General features: G+C 40.3%; 1 protein-coding gene across 10 annotated transcripts in view; it reads left to right on the top strand.

Annotated features, from left to right (window-relative positions):
* CTBP1 (C-terminal binding protein 1) overlaps positions 1-24,980 on the top strand; it is a 236,538-nt gene that overhangs the window by 170,179 nt on the left and 41,379 nt on the right. For 2 of the 10 annotated variants that reach the window (XM_084204398.1, XM_084204396.1), the window contains exon 2: positions 23,918-24,006. The exons of 2 other annotated variants lie outside the window; for them this stretch is intronic. Coding sequence is in view for 4 of the 8 variants with exons in the window: in XM_084204396.1 (XP_084060522.1) it covers positions 23,973-24,006 (34 nt within the window). In the remaining 4 variants the exon portion in view is untranslated. Of the gene's footprint in view, positions 1-354; positions 596-23,917; positions 24,007-24,980 lie in introns of those variants that run through there. 6 more of the 10 variants (XM_084204393.1, XM_084204399.1, XM_084204395.1 and 3 more) reach the window with 5 other exon arrangements.

The following is a 24,980-nucleotide window of genomic DNA, read 5'->3' as shown; positions in this document are numbered from 1 at the left end:
TTGTTTGAGCAGGGAGGTTGGACTCGATGACCCGCTGTGGTCCCTTCCTAAAGGACCCATTCCGTGCCTCTGTGAACGCAGCCGACGTTAACTTTGCGGTAGTTTGAGTAAAACAGAACAAAACAAAACAAAACAAAGCGGTGGCGACATCGCGTCCCAGGGCAGGTCCCGGTTTCGCTGCGCGCGGCCGAGCCGGGCTCGCCCGCCCCGCTGTCTCGTTCGTCTCGGCGCCCGCCTAGAACCAGGAGATCGAGCCTGGGGGGCGCGGCGGCGGCGGCGGCAGCGGCCGCTCCCCCCCACGCCCCCCCCCTCCGCCCCACCCCGCCCCTCCCTCCCGCGGGGGCGGGCGGGCGCGCGTGCGCGCGGCGCGGCGGGGACGCGCCCGGCGGCGGGGGCGCGCACCGAGGCGCCGCTCAGTTCGGGGGCGCCCACGGAGCGGCCGCCATATGCCGCGGCTGCCGCGGCGGCTCCGAGCGGCGCTGCCCCCCGGCATCCTCCTCGTCCTCACCGTCCTCCTCCTCCCCGCGGCGGGCGCGGACGGAGCGCGGCGCCTCCATGGGAAGTTCGCACCTCCTGAACAAGGGCTTGCCTCTAGGTAACCATCCGGCCTGCTCGCCGCGGTGCGGGGCGGGCGGGGAGCGGGGCGGAGGGGGGGGACGACACACACGAGCGGCCGCCGCCGCCACCGCGCTTTGTGTGCCCGTCACCGCCGCTCCGGGGCCCGCCGCGGGCTGCGGGGCTGCCCTGGCGGCCGCAGCGCCGGCGCAACTTTGCCCGGTGGCTGCTTTTTGAGGTTGGGTGAAAACATAAAGGGAAATAAAAACGAGAGGCGGAGGGGCGGGGGGTGCGAGTCGTCCCGAAGTACCAAACTCAAAGGGCGCTGAAGCTGCGCCCCGGAGGGCTTTGGGGTGCTGGCTTCGCCAAGGCAGCCCTGGGGTGTTCGGTTCCCCCTCTCGCTCCCGGGGTGAGCGGTGCCGGCTCCGAGCTGCGGGAAAGCTGGGCCGGTGTTTGGATAAACAGGAAGTTTAAAAGCGGCGTTTTATTGCTGTAAAAAAGTGCTTAAGGCCTGGCTGGTGGGATGGTTTTGGCAGAGCTGCGGACGGGTTGTGTGTCAGAGGTAAGGCTCTTCACCCCAAATCTCAATTTCTGTTTCTTTCTCTCCCTTACTTTTTTTTTTTTTTTTTTTTTTTAAGCACGCATTTATACTGTTGTTTTTAAGGAAACGTGAATAATATGCACAGGGTGATGCCTCCAGAATTGCCGGGCATAAATTGTCATGTTAATCTGAAGGTGATTTTTTTTTTCCTTCCCTCAGACCTAAGGAGACAGAATGTCGATTCTGTTTATAAACATTATCATTTTGTTAGCAGATGTTACCAAAAGAAGGCTACAAAGCATAGAATAAGCCTATTTACGGTGTAGATATGAGTCAGACTGCTATGCTGCTTTGTTTTCCTCTAAAAATTAAATTCAAAAAAGTCAGGATTTAAGTCATGGAACGGAGCTGGACAGAATAATGGTAGAAAATATTGTTAGCAGTGCTGGTTTTTAAAATTTCACCTGTTGTAACTTAAATTGAACAATTTCACAGTGCCTTATATTTTAGTAAGTGTTGTCCTTATGAGGAAGAATGTTTGCTTTTAGGCCACGTTAGAGCAGCTAAAGTTAATCATCCCTTTAGCCTCGTTGAAAATAATGAGGCCTAATAAACTGAAGTGAGTGTGTACTTTCTTTTCCAGTGAATTAAAATTAACTGTCATATTTGTGATGTGTGTACGTGTTTCAAGAGCATTGCACTGATTCCTCCTCCAGGGTCTTAAAAGATGTAAATATTCTTACTTAGTATTCGAGCCCCTTGGCAAGTAGCCTGATGCCCTTATTAAAATATTTTAAATCTCATTATTCTGTCCCACTAGGACGGAAGCAAGAAAATACTAAGAAAAATAAAGCATTTTTAAATAATTTCATATTGAGATTACATTAAATAATACTTTGAAAATACATTTCTTTTATAAAAAAGAAGGGTTAAAAAGCTGAGTATAAATTAGGCTGCTAGCAGAAAGATAATTGTCCAGTGCATCTCTTTGTTCTGTGCTCTTATCTGTTTTATCTATTTTTAGCTGAGCGTTGGTGAAGCAGGCATGTAAAATTAGCAGCCCGAACTGCTAACTTTAGTGTCTTTTGTAATGTTGCTCTTTATTGACCCCCAAAGGCAGCAAGATTTCAATATTGGAATCCCTAATGTTTGACAGATAGCATCCTCTTCAGTTTATTATTATGTCAGCCATCCTCAGAGTGAGGTAGTGACAAAATATTTTGCTCATTGGCAATTCGCTGGTGTATTTCAAACCAAAAGGAAACAAACAGCCCTCTGCCCCCAGCCTGCCTCTTTTCCAGCCTGGACAAGAAATGGGTGTTTATGAGGTGGCTGCAATTCATAAACAGATGAGAGAAAGTGGGAGAGTTAAATTGTTCCCTCATTTTTGTCATTGTTAATATAGAATAATACTTGGGATGTGAATTTAGCTTCTCTGTGTTTGTTTGATGGCATTGAGGGTGTAAATTGATGCAGAGTCTGTGTGTTCTCTATCTTTCTGTAAACACTACCCCATACCCCCCTAAATAACACAGATTCAGTGTTTCTCCATCAGGGAATGTGTTATTTCATTACTGAACGGGCAAATAAAACAGTAATAATCCCAAGATACGCTGTAGTCATGCTCAGTAGAAGAGTTTAGTCAATGAAACTGCTATTTTGAAATGAAACCACTCCAGTCACCTTTGTGAATTTTGCAGTTGAGTGTTGTCATATGTAGTTAAGGAATAGCTGGAGCATGCAGCTTCTGAGCACACAGTACACTATGTGTAGAAAGCTCCTCGTGGTAAATATTGTATATGCTGTGATACTCTGTCATCCTGTGGAGTTCTGATAGCATGATAAAACAAATTACCGGTGCCTTTATGCTTGTCAGTTTGGTTACCTCTTGGCTTGTCCTTCAGCATCATAAAGATAAAAAAGTGTCTGCCCTTTGTTAGAAATGTGTGATCCTTCAATTTATTAATCTCTCCGTTTCTGAGAGCTATTGTTTTATTTGCAGTGTAAACAGAGTGGGTTGCAGCTCTTAGCCAAAAGTGTGATCCGAGAGATTAGGATTGGGCTGCACACTGTGAAGTGCTATCATGCAGATACAGTAGTGCACTTGCCAACGTTTTGAAACAGAGTCAATCCCTTGTTATCAAATAAGAACATCTACTACAGGTCACTGACTAGGCTGGGTCATCCCTTTTGGGGTGAAAACTGACATTCTCCCCAAGTACCTTACTTTACGTAGATACTGTAAATATGAAAAAAAAAAAGTAAAAAAGCTTATTTTACTAGAAAGCAGTTTGAGCAGCAGTGAGTGTATACAAAGGCACAGATTTTAATGTCTTTTAAGCAAAGATGCTGAGAAGCAACATGATCTTTAATTCTCTTATCTGAAATACAGCGATATTTCACATAAGAGAATTGAAACTGTGCTGATGTTTTGGGCTAAAAGTTCTTGTTGCCATTTTGTTTTGACTTATGTACCATGCATTTGTAATAACTGTATTTCTTGAAGCTTATCTGGAGCACTTGGCTGCTCGTGTGTGAGACCTGCCTTTAAGAGCAGTAGTCCGGTTTTTGCCTCCCAAGCCAGCTGGGAACATTGATGAGGTGATACTCCAGCATGTGTCAAGCTTTCAAATCCCAGAGCAGTTGGCAGTGCAGCAGTGTAGCAGCCTCCTCTGAGGCTCCCTCACCTCCTGCCCCCATAATTATTTATTTAGTGTGAGAGTAGAGATGAAGTTACACTTTTAATACATGTCCTAAAATTTAAGGTGAGGATAAAAGTTGTAGTACAGAGCCCTTTAGCCTTAGTTCCTCAGCTGCACGTGCTTTCTCACTCCCAGACAGAGAAGCAATGGATTTACAGCTCAGGAAAACAAATTCCCAGCTGTAGTTTTGGGTCTCTTTCTCCCCTATTGCCTCAAGAGCAAAGATGATGATTCATTTTAGTCTGTGAATTGATCAGGAAAACATGCCTTGCAGATAAATCTAAAATTAACATTTCCTGCTGAAATGTAACCCTTTGCTCCCTCACCAGTATTCCTCCGGGAGAACTGGAGAAGTGCGGTGGCACTTCCATTTGTGGTTTAGGATCTCTGAGCTGTGATTAGGACTGGATCTTTTCCAGTGCACTGTAATCCTCAGCCCATCTCCCCAAATGATGAACGTGGTCAGGGGAAATGGAGTAAGAATCCCAAATCGTTCATGACACAAAAAAGGTGCTGAGAGTCCCCAGATCAGACACGTTTTTGTTGCTTTTGGGGCCCTTTGGTGTTCAGCTTTGGTTTGGTGGTTGAAGTGGGTGAAAACTTCAGATTGTTTTTGAACATGACCCAAGACCTCTCTGGTTCCTTGAGGAACAGGAGACAGTCCCTGGGCTCCTCTAATTTGTGCCACCCAGTAGCTGCAATCTGTGGTGTGTCAGGATGGGAGGATCTGGATCTGGATTCCCCAGCCCCACCCTCAGGCTCTGCCCGCTGAAAATGGCCCAGGGGTGCATGCCTGCCTTAACCCTGGTCTTTATCCCTATGGGTGTTCCAGCAGTAATGAAATAATAATTAAAAAAAAAATCACAAGGTAAAACTAAATGCCAAATAAAAAAATATTGCTCAAGAAAACCTTTCCTGAAAAACATCTGTGCCTTAGATGAATAGGTTAATTGTTTTTTGATGTGCAAAACAAAGTGTTTATGTTTGCTATAGCAGAATGAGAAATTAATTTTTGAGGAAGATTATGAATTAGCTTGTTCTCTCTCGTGGAATATTTTTGTCACTTCATTTCAAACATATCATCTTTCCTGTATTATTATTCTATTTACTAATTAACCAGTTTGTTTCTAATCAACATAATTGAAAATTGACATTGTTTGATTTTTAATTTTTTTTTCTTTGAATTAAGTGTAGCTAATACAATAGCATGTTTCATGCAGGTATTTATTTTGGATGAGTGTTGCTTATCCATGCATTTTCATCTTTTTTTTATACCTGCCTTTTCAAGGGGCTTTTAGAGGAACTTCTTTGCAGTATGCCTTCCAGAGTAGTCAGCCAGAAGGGATCCTATGCAGAAAGCAGAAAAAGCTGGCCCTGGGGACTGGGGACGATTGTTCAGCTAATTCTGAAGTTGAGGTATTAATAGAAAGCTTTCATTTCTGTTACATATGAAGCCTTTGTTGTTTCAGTATTAAAGCACGAGGCAATGTGATTATATAATTTTGCTTTACATGAGGTATTTCAAGGCATATTTTAATAGTTCTATTTCCAGGTCAGTGGATGTCCCTTATCCATTCCTAAACCACCCTTCAGCGAGTTGTGTCACCACCAGCAAAGTTACATAAGTCTGCAGTGAAAGTTGTTCACGCTTTCTGCCTGTGTGCCAGAGCTCACCACGTTACCCCTCCTCTCCTTTTGGTCTATTTAGGGGAGCTCTGATGCCAACTCACAAAAAAAAAAAAAAAAAAAAAAGGAAGGAAACGGGGAAACATTTCTTACTTGACTTGAGTCACAGTTCCAGATTGCTGTGTGCAGTCCAAACTCTGTATTGTTGGATGTTCCTAACGGTCTTCCTGAACAGCACCAATATTTTTTGATAGATTCCATCTTCTGCTGTGGGACACAGACACACCCTGTGATGAGGAGGGTGGGAGTTCTGTCCTGGCAGGATGTACTGAAAGCTTTAATAGCAATGAATTCTCACGCTGCCATGGAGAACGTGACAAGAGCACAACTTCTGCTGCATTTCAGAGCAGGCATTGCTTTGGCACCTTCTGTGCTTGGTTCATGTGTGACCTTCTGAGGTGAGAAGTGTCTGTAGTGGGGGAAGCCACAGTGGGCAGCCCAGTGTTGTGCACATTTACCTGAATGTGTCTGGGGTTGTGCAAAAGGGATGTAGGCCCTCACCCACAGGTTGTTGGGCAGTCAGGGCAGGGTCTAACCACAGCAGATAGTGATTTAGGAAAGCTGAGCTCTTGGGACAGCAGAAGAGAGCTGTCCTGCTTTCAGTTTTGCTCATGGTAGAGCCTCTGGAAGATGGGCTTGCTGCTGTTGCTGCTGCCATGTGGCAGATTGTTCTTCTCTCCCACCCTCCAAACATGATCAATAGGAAAAATAGCCCGTGGCTGCCATGTGATGACAGGAGGAATGGCAAGTGGGAGTCTCCAAGGCAGTCCCTGCTGCATTCCCATCAAGCTGTGTTCCTGTCCTCTGGCAGGAGCATGCACCGTGTGCCTGGCCAGGCAGAGGAATGGCCAGTGGGCTGTCCTGCAGCGTGCTCGGACAGCGCACTGGCCTGGCAGAGCTCAGAAAAGAGCCAGGAGAGAAGCAGCACTGCAGGGGATTTTCATCATCTGCTTCTACACATAGATTTTTTTTCGCTCTGCAAAATGTCATCATAGCACTTGGGTGAGTCAGAAGTTGGGAGAATGAGCCAGAAAGGAGCTGTACCAGGATGTGTGCTCTCCAGTTGGATTGGGCTGATGTGCAGGAGGGTTTGTAGGAAGAGAGAACTGCCCCAGGCAGCTCTTAGTCAGACTTACAGTCAGCAAGAGGTGCTGCTGGGGGCTGACAGACAGTAATGACTGTGCCATTGATGCAGATCCCTGTACCTTTAATTTATAATTGCAAAGTTTCCATCGGCTTCTGTGGTATTTTTACCTGAATATGGATTTTCAGAATTAACCTTCTATTTTAAGCCAAACAGTCCAAAACTGTTGTTGCTTTTTGCATATTTGCAGCACTCTCAAGCCTGCAAGGAAAATGTATGGCTTAGCAGAAAGAGTGGTGTGGAGCAGTTCATCAAAATTCTCAGATGAGTCAAATTTCATTAGATGGTTGCAGCCAGTTTGTCTCTTGCTGAGTGCGTAGCTTCAGTCTTTGCAGAGTCATGCAGGACAAAAGTGTTTAGCAGAGATAACCACAAGCCAGTCTCCAAACTCTTAAACTGATACTTAAATATTTTTTCACTTTAATGTGTTGTACCAGATATGTTAAACTGTTTATTTTCAACTGGGTAATGAGCGTTTTCACATTTGTGGTCTACCAACCATCTTAATGTGTGTCTGGTGCTTCAGTGAACAGCATTAATGTGTATCACAGCCTTTCTCATGTCGTTGATTTTCCCATTCATATAATCAGGGTTACTGAGAAGTGGTCTTGAGTAATTCAGTATTGTATGTGTGTGTTCCCATGCTGACTGGAACTGGGCAGCTAATTCCATTTTAACACATTTTTTGACTAAGAAAGGTCATTAAGGTGCTGATCAAAGCCACTGCAGCATTTTAGGTTTTATTTTATGTCCTCACCAAATTCTCTACTGTATACTCTGTTTGCATACTCTGTCTGCATGCTGTCTATGCTGGTTGTGCTTTTTTCCCCAGCCTGTCCTGTGCCAGGATTATTGTCTTTCATTTCTGCTACCAGCAGAAAGTCTTGTTCATTTTGGTTGGCTTCTGTTAGCTTTCAGGATCCTTTAAGATAAAAAGTATGCAATATCAATTTTTAGTACTTCCATAAACTAGTTACTTGCACCTAAAGGACTTACTACCTTCACTTTCAGTCAAGAGTTGCAGTGAATACTGCAGTTTCTTTATCCCATGAATTCTGTCAAATTTTCATTAATTTTTTTCACCTCCTGCAAAACTCTCAAAGCTGATTTGAATTGTGTTGAATTTGCGGAGTTCTCAATGTGGAATCTTCTCTTGTTACTCTAAAACTAAAGTGGCTTCCTTCATCTGCCCTGCCTGAAATCCGTGGTCAGCAGTTTAGCCACCACAGCACTGCTCCTTTGTGAACTTAAAACTCAGCACCACCAGGCAGCACATTTTTATTTTTTAGTTTTATGAGCAGAAGCAGTTTCTAAAATGACCTTTTATCTGTGTAGAGCTCGATGTATTTTAGCCACGCCAGTCTAGATAAAAAGAATGTCTTGCATTTTTTAAAAGCTTGTGGGAGGAGGCCCACAATAGAGGCTCCATTGTGCTGTTAGTACTGAGCGTACAGGAAATCACAAATTAGCTATGACGAGAGTATTGCAGGGGAGTTTGAAGTTTACTTAATTCCTATAGTATTGTATGGTTTTGAAAGGTTTCACAATGCATTGCCTTTTGGGTCTGGTTATGTATGTTGTTTGTATTTGGCAGACTTGTGTTCAAGGCTTTGTTTTACCATGTCTTTGTTCAAAAGATCTTGTGTTTTGAATCCTTGAATCTTGATGATTTTCCCTCTTACTGTAAATAGAGAGGTGTGCAAATACTCTTGGCATTTGTCTTGTGACCACCCTGCAGCCTTCTAAAATTTAAAACCAGCATTGTGTATTTAGCAGTGAGAACCATCTCCTTAGAGAAAGAAGTCGAAAAGGTTTTTAGTAGGAATTAGGAGAACAGCAAGCTGCAGGCACAACTTTTCCTGTTTTAACAGATTTGGATCCTGCAGGACATTGAATTATTCAGCTTCTGGCTGGTATTGATGGGAGTTGGAGTGGGCTCACAAATTGAAAGAATTCTGGCTGCATCCTGCACACTAAACCTGAGTTATTGCAGGATAACACTTCTACCAAAATGTTGTTCAAAGATTGGTTTGTTTCCTTATTTGCAGTTGAGGAACAAGTTCTGCCACTCATTTGAAAGACTCAGGATTATGGGAACTCTCCAAAATCATGAGTCTTATTTTCTTAGTCCTCTGAATTAAGAAAGTACAAAAGAGTGTCTTGCATGGAGCCAGTAATTGAGAACTTGAAGTACTGTGAATATTGCAGTTTTGCATTGATTTTCATAACTTTGCTACCATCTTCCATCTGAACTGTATTTTAAGTCTGTTAAATTCTGTTAGCGATTTTTCTGAGCTTTGTGGCTTTGTTTTAAAAAAATGCATTAAAAAAATCTGTTAACAAATCCATAAGTAGAAACTATTTTCTTAGACCCACAGTCAAGGAGGAGGGAAAAAAACAAAAAACAACAAACTCCCAATAAATTGAAAATGAAGTTGGGGTTTTTTGCTGTCCTTTCATAGAAATGATGAATATTCCCAAGCATTTACACAATTCCAGCAGCTATTGAAGTGCCCTAAAGATTTATTGGCAGAAGGGGATTTTTCTTTTTTTGTGCAGGAAAAAATGATGTCAAAAATCATCTACTTCTCTCTCAGTTTTTCAAAGAGAATTAATAAAAATTAGTTTTCATTTTAGAAGACTAATTCCAAAAAGAATATTAAACAGTGGTTGTTTTTATAAATAGTAAATTACCTCACCTGTTACATCTAAGATGTCTTTGATCACAGGAGTGTATAGTGAAAGAAGTGAATAAGCCATATAATACCTGGGAAACAGCTTGCATTTACTTAAGTATGATTTTAAATCAAGTTAGTTAAGGTAGTGCAAGCCTGTTTGAACTCTTTTTTAAGTTAGTAAAGTGGGACTAAATGTACTAAGCTTATTTCACATTTGCATTAAGATATTTAGGAATCAGGAAAACCAAATTACTTTGTACTTTGCAATGACATTGTTAGGCCTGTGTGTTCTAGTTTTGAAGCACACTTGAGCATAAATACAGCTGCTTTGTGTGGGATTTGTGCCTCTATAAAAGGAACATCACGGAAGGACTTGTGTTAGGAATTTAATGTCCTACATGAGGACTGAATCACCTTCCTGAAGTTTTTTGGTTGGTTGTTTGATTGGGGTGTTTTTTGTTTGGGGTTTGTTTTTGGGTGGTTTTTTTTTTTTTTTTTTTTTTTTTTTTTTTTTTTTTTTGGTTTTTGGGGTTTTTTTTTGTTTGTTTTCTTTGTTTTAGAAGTTTCTGGTTACTAAAAATCTTAATTGAGTACTAAAGTCAAGTGCAGCTTCTGACTTTCAGGGCAAATGTGGTCTAGTTATTGCCAGGGGAATTGGAAGAGAAGGGAGCAGAGATGTCCCAAGTGTTTGTGGAATGGCTCAGATGCTCATGGTGGTTCTGTCATGTTTGTGAGAAGCCTCAGAAGTGACCTGGGATAATTCACTTAATTTTTCTGTGCCCCATCCCACCCTGCATTCTGTGCATGCCAATGATGGTGAGCTTACCTGGGAAAGCACTCTGGGATCTGTTGGACATGGTATCAACTTAGAGTAGGATTCTTTAGTTATTGGTGCTCTTGAGTAGGTGCTTGGTCAATCTTTTTGTGTCTTGTTTTACCACACAGAAACAGTTTGGGAGGCAGTGAGCTTTCATTTGTGAACTGGCTTAAGGTAAATGCACTTATTAAAAACGCAACCTGTGGCTTGACTGAACACCGTGCTGTGCAAAACATTCCACTGTGACTGAAGGCCTTGCTTTCTCCAAATTAAAAATATAATTTCCAACATTAAAGCTCTTCCTCTTCAAACAGCAAAAACCCCTCCTGTATATTTGAATGGGGAAGTTGAATTTTGCCAGTTAGCTTGACAGAACACGGATGCAAATGAACCAGCAGAGTACTGGTGAGTGAGGAGGCTGCAGCTCCATGTGCTGTGCACTGGAATATGGAATGGTGTGTCAGCAGTGAGTATCCTTGCTCCTGCTGGGATGCAAAGCAGAGACATGATTGGGAGCTATTTTTATTTAACAGTTGAACTTTGGAAAAGAAGAAGTAAGGGATAATTTCTTTCAGTTTGAGTTTGCACATTGTACGACTTATTAAAAACTTCAAGATGACTGTTAAGTAAAGACAGCTACTTGAAGTGCCAGATGGAAAAGAGCAAGAAAAATGCCTTCTGTTTAAAACAGAAAGGGGATTTTTGCTCATTTTGTGTTGGGGTCTTCTCAAGTCCACAGTTACTGTGCTTTGGTTTTCTCCAGTTCCAGTTAAAATTCTTATTGATGTCCTGGGTGAGGGGATTGAGGGCACTCTCTGCAAGTCCTCAGATCGCACTGGGTTGGGTGTGAGTGTTGACCTGCTGGAAGACATGAGGGCTCTGCAGAGGGATCTGGGCAGGATGGATCAGTGAGTCTGAGGTTCAAGCAGGCCAAGTGCCAGATCCTCCCTTTGGGTCACAACAACGCCCTGCAGCTCCAGGCTGGGAGCAGAGTGGGTGGAAAGGACTTGGGGGTTCTGGTCAAGGGTGGCTGAACGTGAGCCACAATGTTGCCAGGTGGCCAAGAAGGCCACTGGCATCCTGGGCTGTATCAGTAGTGTGGCCAGCAGGACCTGCAGGGACAGATTGTCCCTCTGTACTCAGCACTGGTGAAGCCACACCTTGAATCCTGTGTTTCTGTGGGCCCCTCACAACAAAAAATACTTGGAAGTGCTGAAGTGTGTGCAGTTGTTTATCCTGGAGAAAAGGAGGCTGAGGTGAGATCTTACTTATCTTTACTCCTACATTATGAGATTTAGACTGTATATTGGGAAAAATGTCTTCACAGAAAGGGTTGTCAAGCTTTTAAACAGGCTGCCCAGGGCAGTGGTAGAGGCACTGTCCTTGGAGATACTTAAAAGACCTGTAGATGTGGCACTTGGGACATTGTTCAGTGATGGCCTTGACAGTGTCAGGTTACATTTCATGATCTTGGAGGTATTTTCCAATCTGAATGATTCTATGATTTTTCTGTGTTGCAGCTTCTGTCGTGGGTCCCATAGAGATATTAGATGTATAGCAAGATACATTTCTCTCTGGTTACCTGTATGACAGAATGTAGGGTTCAAACAACATCTTGGTCACACATTGCCAGCTCAGCTTCACAGCAACAGGCTGCATTCCTGAAATTGGGATGGCACTTTTTTTTAGTTTATGCTCTCATTGTCCAGCAAGTGCTCTTATGGACATTGCAAACATTTCTGCTATTCTAGAAATGTACCTGCTTTCAGCAAAGCTTCTGTGGTTTGAGTAATACAGTACTGGCTGTTGGGTTTGGCTGTGAGACCCCTCAGTTCCTTCTTTTGCACAGCAGTCCATCATCTTACTAAGACCATTTTATATGGATTTAGTTCAAGGCCTATGTTAGTTTATACATAACTTGGAATAATTGTAAAATGTGAAAAATGTCAAGTATTTTTCAGTTGACTAAAATTTTAAAAGGGTGGTTTTTTCTGCCAGCATCTGGAAGTTAGCCAGGTAAAAGCTAACATTCCCACAATACCTTTTCTGTGGGATAATGGGCAAGTTCAGGGCAGCATTCTTTCTTTCAGTTATATAAACAGACAGTGCTGGCCAAGGCTAAGAAGTGCTGCCGAACATGAAATTGTTGCTGTTTGCCCTTCCAGTTGTTGCTCTGTTGAAAATGATTTGTTTTTTCTTTATTTCATTATTGTTCTTCTCTTCATATTTAAATAACATGGAGTCTTCTGCTCTGTTGCCTTTTAAGATCTTGCCCAAGGCAGTGCTGTGTGAAAAATCCGTGCACTCTGTGGATGATTTCATCCATGGTAGTGAAACGATGTCATCAGTATAAAACTGACTTTCAGAAGGCTCCAAAAAATAGAAAGGTGTTTGTAGAACAGAAGAGATTCTTTGACAATAGATAAAAAGAGGTGAAGGTGTGAGAAGCTGAACTGACCTTTCATCTTACTCAGCTTTGTCACTCCTAGTCCTTCCAAAACATAGCAGGAATTAATTGTCAGGGAAGCGTGGAGCTGAGAGTGCAGGTACTGTCAGCCAGCCCCAGCACAGGCAGCTTTCAGTTGCTGCTGCTGTTTTGTAACTTTACACATTGATAGGCATTTATTAAAATACATTTTTTCCCCTGTTGGAATTCAAATCTTTGTACTTTAGGAGTTGCTGAAGAGTTGGCATGCCACAAAGGTAATTATGATGTGCATGACTTTGCATATGGAGTTTAATCAGTTGGGAATAGTCAGTGTCTTGGGCCTGTGTGTAGATTTTTTTTTTTTAATAAGGATCCCACGCAGGAATTTAGTGTATAAGCCTAAAAGCAGTAGTTTATACATGAAGAAAGATGCAGAAATCTTGGCCCCTCCACACAGCTGAATTGTCATTTTTCAGCTTGTACAAGAACTGCAGAAGTGCAGTGAGGTGGCTATTGCCAGCCTTAGGGAGAGTTTGGAGAAAGATAGTGAGACCTAAAAAAATTCAGGATGCTGAATGCTTACTGTATAGTTTTCTGAGCTGTGATGGGAGCATGGGTTTTATTTAAAAAAAAATCTTGGTGACTTAAAAACTTTTCAGCTTAGATCTTTTCTACTAGAATACATATACTTATTGCACTTTAAGGGCAAAGCGTTTTCTAGGAAAATCAATGCTTCTTTAAAAGGGCAGCAAGCAATTGTCACATCTGAAAATTCAGTTCTTAGTAGATTCTGAATAGACAGAAGAAGAAAGTCTGAAACCCTTAATCTTTCATGCTATCTGGATAAAGCTGGAACATGGCTGTATAATTATTTTCTTTCATCCACTGATGTCATTGAAGTCCCTATGCAGACTGAGGCTCGTAAATTAAACTAAAGATCATTTTCTGTGAACTTTGCATTTTTCCATGCAGTGTTTAGGCCCATTATCATGTAACAACTTCTGTGTTCACATAAATATGAAGTCAGTTGGGTGGATACAAGCACTTGTAGTTTTCTATTCTCTACTTATGCAGAAAGCGACAGAACAGTAAAATTCAAATGGACTGAAATGCATTAGTGGTGGTGTTTCCAACTTCCAGTTCTGTAACTATAATTTTTATCTGTTTTAAACCTCTAATGACTTCTAATAGTTTTTAAGTGCTAAATAGGAAGAAAAGCACTGTTGCCTGATAAAATAAAGATGTACTAAGAAACAGCAATTTATTGTCCTGTCTTCAGTTTGTATTAATTTAGAAAACAGGGTTTATGGACCTTTTAGTTGGGGTAATTTATTTCTTGAGGTTTAAAGAACATATACTCACACTGCTGGGTTTTATTGTGTGTATATGTCAGTATCTTGGAACTGGTTATATTTAGATCAGTAGCATTTTTGTCAATTCAGTATTTCTAAGTTTCCTTGCTTAAACTGTAAGTCTGGTTTGTCCCTGTAGAAATTGACATGTGTGGACTGTATATCCCATGATTTTATTTATGAATTTTATGAACTTCCTTATTTGCTGTAATACTGTTAGTGGTAGCGCAGTTTTATCAGCTGTGAAGCTGAATTTTGCTCATACACATAGAAAAATTTAATTACATCAGATGCATACATGCACATGGCCATGTGAGCTGCTTGTGTGCAGATACATATCTGCTCATTTCTCATGTCCCTGATTTTGCAATGAACACTCAGGTAGCAACAGCCTCTCTGCAGCCAGGTCTGCTGACTGATTGCAGGACCCCAGAACAAGTCTGTGAGTGAGGTGCAAAGCGAGGCCTTAAGGACAAAAAATGAAAATCCTAATGAAAGATGTGCGCTGAAAAGTAACTCTGTGCTTTCATATGAAACCTCCATAAGAATTGTACAAATGTTCCTTCCTTATTAATAGAAGTGTTCTGGATCCTGTTTTTCTTCACTAGAGACTGACAGCTTTTAGAAGTATTGTAATGATGAAGTGCCATTAGCTGCCCAACATTCATTTCTTAAATTGCAATTTAATTGTTGTGTTCTTTGCTATTCTTGTAAAATAGTTGGGTATGGTCAGAATCTTGATTTCCAGCACTTCTACTTGCTCTTTATTTTCTTGTTTAGTAGGTTGTTCATTTTTTTGTTGAATTATATGTCTTTCTGTTATCAGTTGGCATGGAAACAGGGCTCCTTTATAGGCCAGTTGCTTTTAGCATTAATTTGCAGGTACTTGTTTTTGAATGTGAAAATGGAAACTATTTATGTTCCTCATCATTCCCCATCATTAATACGTGCATGCTTTCCAGTGCAATGTAAATTATCTTGCCTTCTGTCTTTCAGGGAAAAATTTACTCTTAAAGGAAGAAAAAAAACACTGCGTCATGTGCACTGTATTAGAAAGACAGTACTTCATATAAGGATTTTTTATAAATAAAACTTTGCAGAATCAGTGAAACAAAGACCAAGACCAAAGCTTAGTTTAAGCTCATACAGTACCCAACACTTAATAAAACAAAATGACACCACCTAATTTTCATTTCATTAATGTATTTATTGACATTGCTCTTTATTTTTTTATTATTGTTGGCAGAGTGCCCTGTTTGCTTTAAGAGTTCACTGCATTTCATTAGGAAAAAAGTTAGCAATTTGCTTTGATCAGTACTGACAAAAGTAAGGGAATAATTTCATTAATATTTTGTGATTTTTACTTAGTGGAGTTTAAAGTTCCTGAAATACCTCGATACTGGCAAAAGTCACATTCTGGGCTTCTTTTGTAGTAATTGGAGCAGTATTCAGAGTGCTGTGGTGTCCTGCAGCAACTGCTGCTTGGAGAAAAAACAGGTCTGTCACACATCTTCACAGAGAGTAGTTTGCTCACATTTGTAGAGATTTGTAACTCTATCTGAATAAATACTCTTTTAACTATTGGTAACTATCTAATTTAAGATCTGCTACAAGCAGTTGCAGAATTTCTGTTTCCAGTGTAGTTGCTTTCTTTAGGATGAGATTTAATCTCATTCCTAACAGCTCCAGACCTTTGTCTGAGGAGCTTTGTACAGATTGGATATGCAGAATAAAAATAAGATTTGAATTCATGTACTTTGGCTTATTCTTCTCCATCCTGTTCCAGGCTTCAGACACTTTGTTTCACTAACCGTTTATTAGGGAGTGTGCAAAACAAATAAATTCAATTGGTACTGCTCATAACTCCATTTTACATGTTTAATAAACAATCAGTTCATCTGGCCTGTTTGGGTGTAGTTCTGAACTGCTTTCTGTATTCTCTAAGTTAAAGTACACACTGGTCATTTCAAAGCACTAAGTCTGTGCAGCATTTCACAAATTTCAGTTAAAGCACTACAGACCTGCAGGTTAGAAAAACTTTGTTCGTGCCACTTGTCCTATGTTACAAGTGTCCTGGCATTACTCAGCAACCATATTGTTCATTCCCTCTGGACAGTTTAAAAAATATATCTGTAAAACAAAGCAAACCAATCCCTCTAGGTGCGATCCCAGTATTTTTGCATTTCATATTTTCTTTAGATAACTTTGGTGGAAAAGAAAGATTTAGCTTCATGCCAAGCCCTTCCACTGAAACTGTTCTTGTAGTTAATTGCCAGTGGTTTTCTTGGAGGTTGAGAGAGTTGAGTACAGCAGATGAGGGCTTTTTGCAGCAGTTTACAGACCAGATTTTTCACTGTGAAAAGAAGTTTCACACTGGGCCTTGACGCTTCCTGTGTCACAGTGTCTCATCATGCAGAGTAAAACCATTCCTTCCTCCCTTCAAGCCCCCACCCTCGTTCTCTCAACACATCTGTTGAAAAAGAAAATGGGTCCCACACCAGTCTTGGTGTACTGCAGCGTAACTGGTGACAGGATGTACTAAATTGATTTTTTTTTCCCTCCCCATCCCTCCCTGCAATGCCTGATGGCACTCTTGGCCCAGGAAGGGCTGCAGAGAACCACACTGAGGATAAAACTCCCGCTATTCATTCACCTAATCCCTATACTGCATTGTAATGTTTCTGGTGTAGATTGGACTCTTCTTTCATATTCTTTCTGGAACTAAACTTTCAGTAACCAGCACAGCCTCTTCTTACATATTTTTCATTCTTTAACCAGATGTTGAGTGTGGTTGGTGTCCCTTCTCAAATTCATTTATCCAGAGGTGGGTAGGCTACTCTCTGAAACCAAAGGCTTCCCATATGGTGGAAAGCTCTCCTATATTCTGCTATGGGTCCTTGTCAGACCTCCCAGAGAATTAAGCTACTAGTTATGTTGTCCTTTAAATATTTTTGACATAAAAGTTTAATTATCTTTATGTGAACTATTTAGCATAAGCTTTAAGGGATGTATAGCTCTGATTAAATTGAGAATTTTATCTCAGCCCGAGGGTCACATTTCACTATGTATTGTGATGGTGTAGACTTCACAAGGAAGTAATGCTAATTCCATTATTAAAAAAAAAAGAGCACAGGTGGAGTTTCTTCTTAAAGCATTAACTGCATTGACCAGCACCTCTGTAATTGGTTGAATGTACCTTATTTTAATCTGGTTTACAGTGCAGATGAAATAAATGGCTCTCATCTGGGCTGCTCATGGATATACAATTTTCAACACAAAGAGTTATTTTTCAGATTTCATTTGTTATTCTCAGCACTTGTTTTTCATCTTCCTTTTGTAACTGGGTTGACAGTCCCAACCCAGAGGAACAGAATGAATTAAAAGATTGATGGAAATGTTTTAAAACCTACAGTTTTTTCTGAAACAATTGTTGTGCTGTCGAAATACCTGCTAAGCAAAAGGAGTGTGGCTATAACCAAAGGTAGGGAGCAGAAGTTATAACTGCTGGTTTTTTACTTTTGCAGTGATATACCTGCATGAATTTGGTTTGCTTTATATCCAGAAAATAGGGAAAATGATGTGTTATGAAGACCTGTTACTCTGCCTCAATCCCAAGTTCAAGGATGCAAGCTTCATGTTCTTCTGTGGTGTTCTGGAAAATAGTCATAATGGTTTCTTGGTTTCTGGGAGTTGTCTGATAGCTGTTGTATTGCACTGAGTAAGCTCTTAGCTGTCATTTTCCCCCAATTTTTCAGAAATCACAGTCAGTAGGAAGCAGTTAAACTCGTTTTCCAGCATCTTTCCCTATGCCTTGTCCACTTTCTGAGCAGCAGAATGAGTTTCAAGTTTACTTTGCATGAATTCAGTGATGATTATCTTTGATAAAATTCAAACTAATGTGTTTCCTGTTGGCTTGCAGAAATAGAGTGTTCCTGCAGCCTTTTCAGCATGCTGCTGTTTATCCTGCTACTGACATCCCTCTTGTTTCTGGTTTCAAAAACCTAGAAAAATCAGAGTAAGGTTTCTTATTTTGGGATTTTTTTTTTCTACATCCGATCAAATGGAAACCAGACCAATTTAATTGCTTCTCCAACTGTTGTCAGTCTATATTTTGTTTCAGAAGAGGTCCATTTTTTGTAATTGTCTGTTTTTCACAAAGTGTGTCACTGCAGAAGTCTGAGGCTGTCACTGTGAGAGGGGGAGATGACATTTGTGTGACGCACAGATGTGCCGTGGGCAGATTTTGTAAATGTCTCTGCCTGCACATTGGCGGTCACACGAGCTGGAGCAAGTTTGTTTTTATGCTAAGCCACACAGGCTAGAATAAAACTATGAACTGTCATGTTAACTGTATTTACAGAGACGTGTAATAGTGAATGCATTTTCCAAAATACAAGCGCTTAGTCACACCAAAAATACAGAGTCAGAGAGAGAACATGGTAAGAAATCCATGTTGAGAGTGATGAGTAAGATTCTGACTCTTAATAAATGGATTCAATAATTCCTTTTATAATCCTTCCCCTGTTACTGATGTTTTTTAGCACTGATAAATGTTTCATGCAATTTACAGAGACAGAACATGATTTGTGCCCTGAAAAATTTATTATTATCTGCAAAGCATTTTAGTGCATGTGAACGGACCCTTTTCAAGTTGAAAATGGTTAAACTGCAGAGACTAAAAGAAACCATAAAGCCCAGTAAAAAAATGCAAATATAGGTCATTTTTAAACACTTCTGGCTTTTCACCATCAGAAAGATCTTAAAATGTTCAAAACCCTTCCCTAAACCCCTTCAGCTTGTGGTATGTGTGGGAAGAAATACTTTGCTTCTCTCATCAAGTCATGGAAATAACTCCCAATTTGAACTGTTTTTCTGTGCAGCTTTAACTGTGATGTTGAGACCAGAGCCTTTGTAATTGAAACTCAAATTCTACTTAAAGAACAGCTTGGTAGAACAGCTCTCTTACATCATGGGCTTTGGTTATATTTTGATTAAATGTAACATGATAACATAAACCCGGCTTTTGCCTTAAACTGCCTGTTTTGTTTGGCACTTGGACTGTTGTTACTGGCTGGTTCTCAGTGAGCTTGTCATTTTTTATACATCCTGTTTGCTTACCTTCGAAATGAGTATCTTTTCAGAAAAAGCTATTTATTTAAGCTGCAGAGGACCCGGGATGGGAGGTGCAGGATTTTGATTTCACTGTACTCCAGATTTTCTCAGTTTTACTACTACACTGTTCTCCAGTTTGTAATCATCATCAGCCATTTTCTTAATATTGACAGAGAACAGGGGAGGTCAGGAACTGTGGGAGGAACCAGAAGGGGAGAGAGAAAAAAGCTTTAAGGAGCCCTTTGCAAAGGTTCAATTTTTGTCAGAGAGCATAATGAAGTGTAACTCGAGGGATTTTATTATCTTTATTACCAGAATCTTTGCTACTGTGTTTAATTGTCCTGTTTTAAATATGCTCACCTTAGCAGTTGGACTATGTATATGTATGTATATATATGTGTATTTAATTTTTATCTGTCTGCCTTAAAGTTTCAAGCTTTCTTCCCTTCTCCTCATCCCTAAACAAGTCACAGTATTTTTTTTGTTGTTGTTGTTTCACTGTAAAGATTGCTGACACACGGCATCATGATGTTCAGCTGAGAGGATAATGTATCACATTAGATGCTTTCCCAAAATAAAAAAAAAGTTAAGGAGTTACAAAGAACTTGGCCGGTGTTCAATATGTAAAACATTTCCATACTGTTATTTTTAGTGTCATCTCAGTGTGCTCTACTGACCTTAAGGAAAAAAAAAAGTAAACCTTGTGAAAATAATTTGGTTATCCAAGGCCCCACACTTGCTTATCTTCAGACTTTTTGATAAGGAAAGTAAGGAGTGTCCCAGGTAATAGTTTAACGTTCTTGGGTCAAAGTACAGGTGTGCTGTTGGAGAAATTGCTTTTGGTGTTTGGGATCAGAATAAAGGAAGCCTTTGATGTTGGCTCCACTTGGATTATTTGGTTTCTTTCTCAGAGACAGAATCCTGTACAGCATCTAAAATATGAGAAAAGCACAGAGAGTGTAGCCATTAGCACAGGCTACATTCAGAAATCTTACATTGTAATAAATTCTTGGCACTGTCTTTAAAACATAATGTGAAATTAATACTCTGAAAGCAGTTCTAATGACAAAGCTAAAAAGTGGTGTTTTCTCTCAAAGAATACTTCCAGCTCAGGCAGTGGTTTAAAGCAAAACAAACAAAAACCCAAACCTGCTGGAATAAAATAACTTGCTAGAAGAGGAACATTTTTGGGTGAGAGGAAAAAAAATCCATTTTCTTCTTTTTTCCTTCATAGTTCAAATGCATATGTCATGGGCACATCAGGACTCATTCCTAGAGGGAATTACATTTTAAATTAACACTATGTGGCTGTTGAATTTTTGTCAAAATTACAGCAAAGATGCTAGTTCTGATAACTTGATTTAAAATGGAAAGGCAGTGGTTGCATGCTTTCTGTTGAATACATGGGTAAAGGAGTGAGGATAAGGGCCACTGATGCACTTCATGTGCAGCACAACCCTCTTTTCCCAACCTGGTCTAGTCTGGTGTTATGTATCCTCAGTATTGCTCTAAAAATCTCCAGTACCACTTTTTCCGTGGAAAGTGTTTTAGTAAGTCTTGGCATGATCTATATTGTTACTGGAATGGCTCAGGGAGTTAATCATTCTGCTCCTAGTGCAATTGTTGAAACAGATTGTTTTTCCAGTTTCTGCCAGCAGGAATTTTCTGCCTTTTTTTTTTTTTTTTTTTTTTTTTTAAAGTCACACCCACCCACCAATAAAGTTTATGGTCTGAAATATAAGCTCAGTTGTATTTTAAACCAGGGAGCTTGTTAGGGTGGGTTAACCCCCAGATGCCATAATCAACCAGCTCCATGGTCACTGTCCTGGGGGAATGGGAAAGTGGAGGTATATTCTGATATATACCCAGCATATGGTGCATTGTGGGAATGTCTGCAGGCTTGGTTCATGCCTTCAGCTCTGTATTTTGGAGAAGCTGCCCCATCAGTAACTGGGAGATTGATGTCCATAGTTGTGGGCAGATGTGGTTGCTGAGAGTTACAATTCTCAAGTTCGTTGGGTCTTAATTTGTAGATCCCATCCCCAAGTTCACTGCAATGATTCCTGTAAGTGACCAGGCAGTTTTTTGTGGCTTTTGCCACAGTGTGTGTGGACAGGGGCATTCCACTATCACCATAAAACCTGTGGGATAACTTACAGGAGCTGGCAGCCTTAGCCAGAATTTCTCAGAAGCCGAGATTGATGTCGGTGAACTCAACTAGCACAGCTCCACTGTTGCCAATTTATTTATCCTCTCCCTTCTTTCACTTATTACTTAATAAAGCTAAAAATACTTGAAACAGATAAATACTCACTGCACAGGCACTGTGCAGTGTGGTGTTGCACATCCAAGGAGAGCTCAGTCCTTTATAATGTTTTGCCTTTCTCTGGAGTTTGCTTTCATGTATCTGTTACTTGAAAACAACACTGCTGCAACATTGGTTTTTATGTGTGTTTTATTGCAGATACTTGAGCTTTCTGTGTTTGGTACTTGATATAGTTGTTACTGAATATTGTCATTTGTTTTGCTTTTTAAATGGTGATGGAAAATTAAAACGTTTTACCATAGTATATAGTTCTGTTACTGCTTGTTTATTTTACATTAAATAGGTGTGATTCATACTGTTTTCAGTCTTATTTTGAAAAGTATTAGTTAAGATTAGGCATATCTTTACAGCGTACTCCAAATATGCAATTTGAGTAATTTTTTGACAGATGTGAAATACTTCCAGTCTTCAACTGATGTTTGAAGTACATGTGTAATATAAAATCTTGCCAGATTATTTTGTTTCTCCTTAACGAAACATTATTTCTGATCAAAGGCTTTCAAGATGTGCCTTGGGATGTTTGTTTTTTTGTACCCTGACAGGCACTTAGGATTTTGTATGCACACTGACAGATATTAGACAAATAAGAGCAAAATTACTAGATTAAAAAGAAGCCCCACTGGTTAGGGATCATTATTAAAAAACACAGCTAAACCCATGTCCTCATGATTGTCAGAATAATATCCTGAGAATGGCAAGTTTACTTGCTGTGTGAGTATGGAACAGTAATGAGGAATCATGATTCAGGTTCTAGTAACAGCAGGGAAATGCAGAATTTTCTAAACAGAAGTCATTGGTTTATGTTTTGATTGTACAAAAGGGAAAATCAAGCAAGAGAGTTGTCTCAAATACTTTGTGCTGAGGCTGTTGTACTGTCTGCTGGAGCGATTGCTTGGGTGCCCAGGCTCTTTTCTCACAGGCAGTGAAATAATGAAGTGCAATGTGCAGAAATCTTAAACTCGTGGAGGGCTGTCAGCCGGGGTGTAATTACACAGTGGTGGTGTTGGGTGTACATTTAGTGTCAGGGAGTGAGCTGGGAGTGTCTTGCAGAGCCTTGGGTGCATTTCAACCTTCACAGTTAACAGGAGGATACAGCTGGGTGTGACTGCTCTGCACATCAGTGGGTCAACACAGCACAGGAAACCACTTGTATTTTTCTTGGTCTCCTGCAAATTAAAAAGAAAAGAAGGAAGATGACTTGTTCTTACTGAGTTCAGGTAAATAAAAAGCATAGATAGCAGCAGTATTCATCCACTGTGTGCTTCCAGTAAAGTCCCAGTGTTCTCAGCATTAACCTCTGAGCCCTGGGGACTTCCCAGGGGCTGCACACGAGCTTTAAGTGCAGCTTATGCTCAGTTTGCTTTTGCATGTGTACTGTTAAGTCCATCTTGTTACTTTCAAAATCAGTTTGGGATTGTTCCTCTAAATTTTAATAAGCCTTGCAGCAGGTTCCTAAAATCTTAAGAAATATACTTAGAAGCATTAAATGAGATGAGAAAAGAAGGAAATTAAATTTAATCTGCTGCATAATTCAGTCTTCTGAGGGTGGCTGTCACTTTTTTGTCCCTTGTTGGTGTTCTTTATTTTAAAGTATTCTCCCCTGTGCCTCCCTCCAATCCTGCATCCCAAATCATAGGAAATTGCATCCTGCTCATCTTGAAGGCAGCAGCAAAAAGTGTTGGCTCAGATTCTGGTGGAATCATGAAATTTTTGTGTTGCATATTCAGCATCTAAATATGCTGAATATCACAATACTGAAGGATGATAAATGTTCTTTTTTTTTTTTGCATCCTTTTCTCTGATCCTTGTACCTGAATTGTATTTTAAACTTCTAATTGACTGCTCTTAGAGTTTTGCTGTGCCTTGAATCTCAATATCTTGAACTTGAGTTCATGGTGCACAAAACAATGAACCTGCCAAAACAGTCCAAGATGTAAAAATGCATGATAGGTCAAAAACCTTAAAATATGTTTTTTAAGTATGGAGTTTCTAGGAATTTTAATAGTGCATATTGGCAAATGTAATTCATAACAGCTTCTGTATTCATGTTATGAGGAGGATATTTTTTGTTTGTTTTGACAATTTATTCTTTCCTTGAAATAATATTAGCATTTCTTTTTGAAAATAATGCAAATTTTTGTGAGGGTTTATGGTAAATAAGTGACAGCTCTCACTGAATTTACACCTAGGTAAGAATATAAAATAAAGGTAAATGCCAAAGGGGTTAGTCTCATTATACATGTGCAAGACTATAAATTAGTTGAATGTCCAACCTGTCATTTCAGGTCTTGTTTTTGTAAATATTGATGATATTTTTCAGTAGTTTGCATTTTGTTAAAAAAGTAAATCACTTTGATGTTTTACAATGTATAAAAGAAGTTTTTTACCATAAATTCTTTGAAAAGGATATTGTCGAGGGATTTTTCTTCCTTATTTAATCTTTGCACTTGTAAGAATCCCCAGTGACAGGAAAGCTCTCCTGCCAGGCTGCTCTCCTCCATTTCATGTTCCTGTTGGTTTGTTATTATAGGGTTATTGATAAGTGTTGTCCTTTTTGGCATTGATGTATTTTTCAGAAAAAAGAATTGAAGCATTTGTTTTGAAAAAAGAAAAACACATTTAAAGAATTACATGGACTTTGCAAACAGATTTAAAGAAATGAAAGGTAGGTCAAGTTTTGGGCCTACAAATCTGACAGTGTCCTTTACTTTTAACATATGTGCCTTATATGAGACACTCCTCAGCCTAATGATGTTAAGTTAATCAGCAGTAGAAAAATGTGAAAATTATGTTGTTATTAATCTTGATAGCTTTGCATTTTAGTACATTTTCTGATGTCAGTAAACCATGGCAGCTTACTTTGAGATCTCTGGTATTTGGGCAAAGTGATTGCTTCAATTACTGTCATTTTGTACCATAAAAGGTTGTTTTTTGAAAAGTTTGAAACACATTTTAACAGCCTGGATTATGTCAGGGAGAGCTTTCTTACCCTGCAGTCCTGAGTATACCTAATGGCATTGGCTTCTTCCCCCTTGGAGGGTAGCACAAACTGTGCCCCTTTGCTTGAGGAGCAGGAGATGCTAGTTGGATTGGGGAGGGAAGAGGACACTACCCTGTTTAGGTAGCTTCTTCCCAGTTCAAAAAAAATACACCTTGTGCTAAGGTTGGTCTGATCACTTTTAAGTCCCCTTGCTCTCAAAGGTGTGGAGGTAAAATAATTCACAGCCCTTCCACTCCTGCTTTGGTTGCAAAGCGCCATGGTGAGCTCCTTCATCCCCTCGTTTCTGAGACCCGCAGTCAGTTGTGCACATGGCTGGCCTCCTCTCAGGTTCTGCAGCTGAAAACTGGTTTTTCAATTCCCAAGTTTATTTCCATAAGAGCTGGACTAGAATAAGGTTTTGATAGGTTTCTTTTTTCCAGGAGAGCTAGTCCAGACTGCAGCTGTGCAAAGGCACTGAGCTGTGAGCCACATGGTGAATAGCTGCTGCCTGAGGACAGCTGCTCTGTCTCTGCACCTTATACCTGGTATTAATTTAGAAAAAACCCAGCAGCCACTGGCACAGTAGCTGTTACTGGGATAAGAGTTTCCCCACCAGATTATTTCCACATGGGGGCAGGGCAGAAACCCCAGACTAACAG

The sequence above is a fragment of the Fringilla coelebs genome, assembly GCF_963513975.1.
Source record: "Fringilla coelebs genome assembly, chromosome: 4".
NCBI classification, from domain to species: Eukaryota; Metazoa; Chordata; class Aves; order Passeriformes; family Fringillidae; genus Fringilla; species Fringilla coelebs.
The sequence above is the reverse complement of the archived record's forward strand: the minus strand, read 5'-3'. Positions and strand labels throughout refer to the sequence as shown.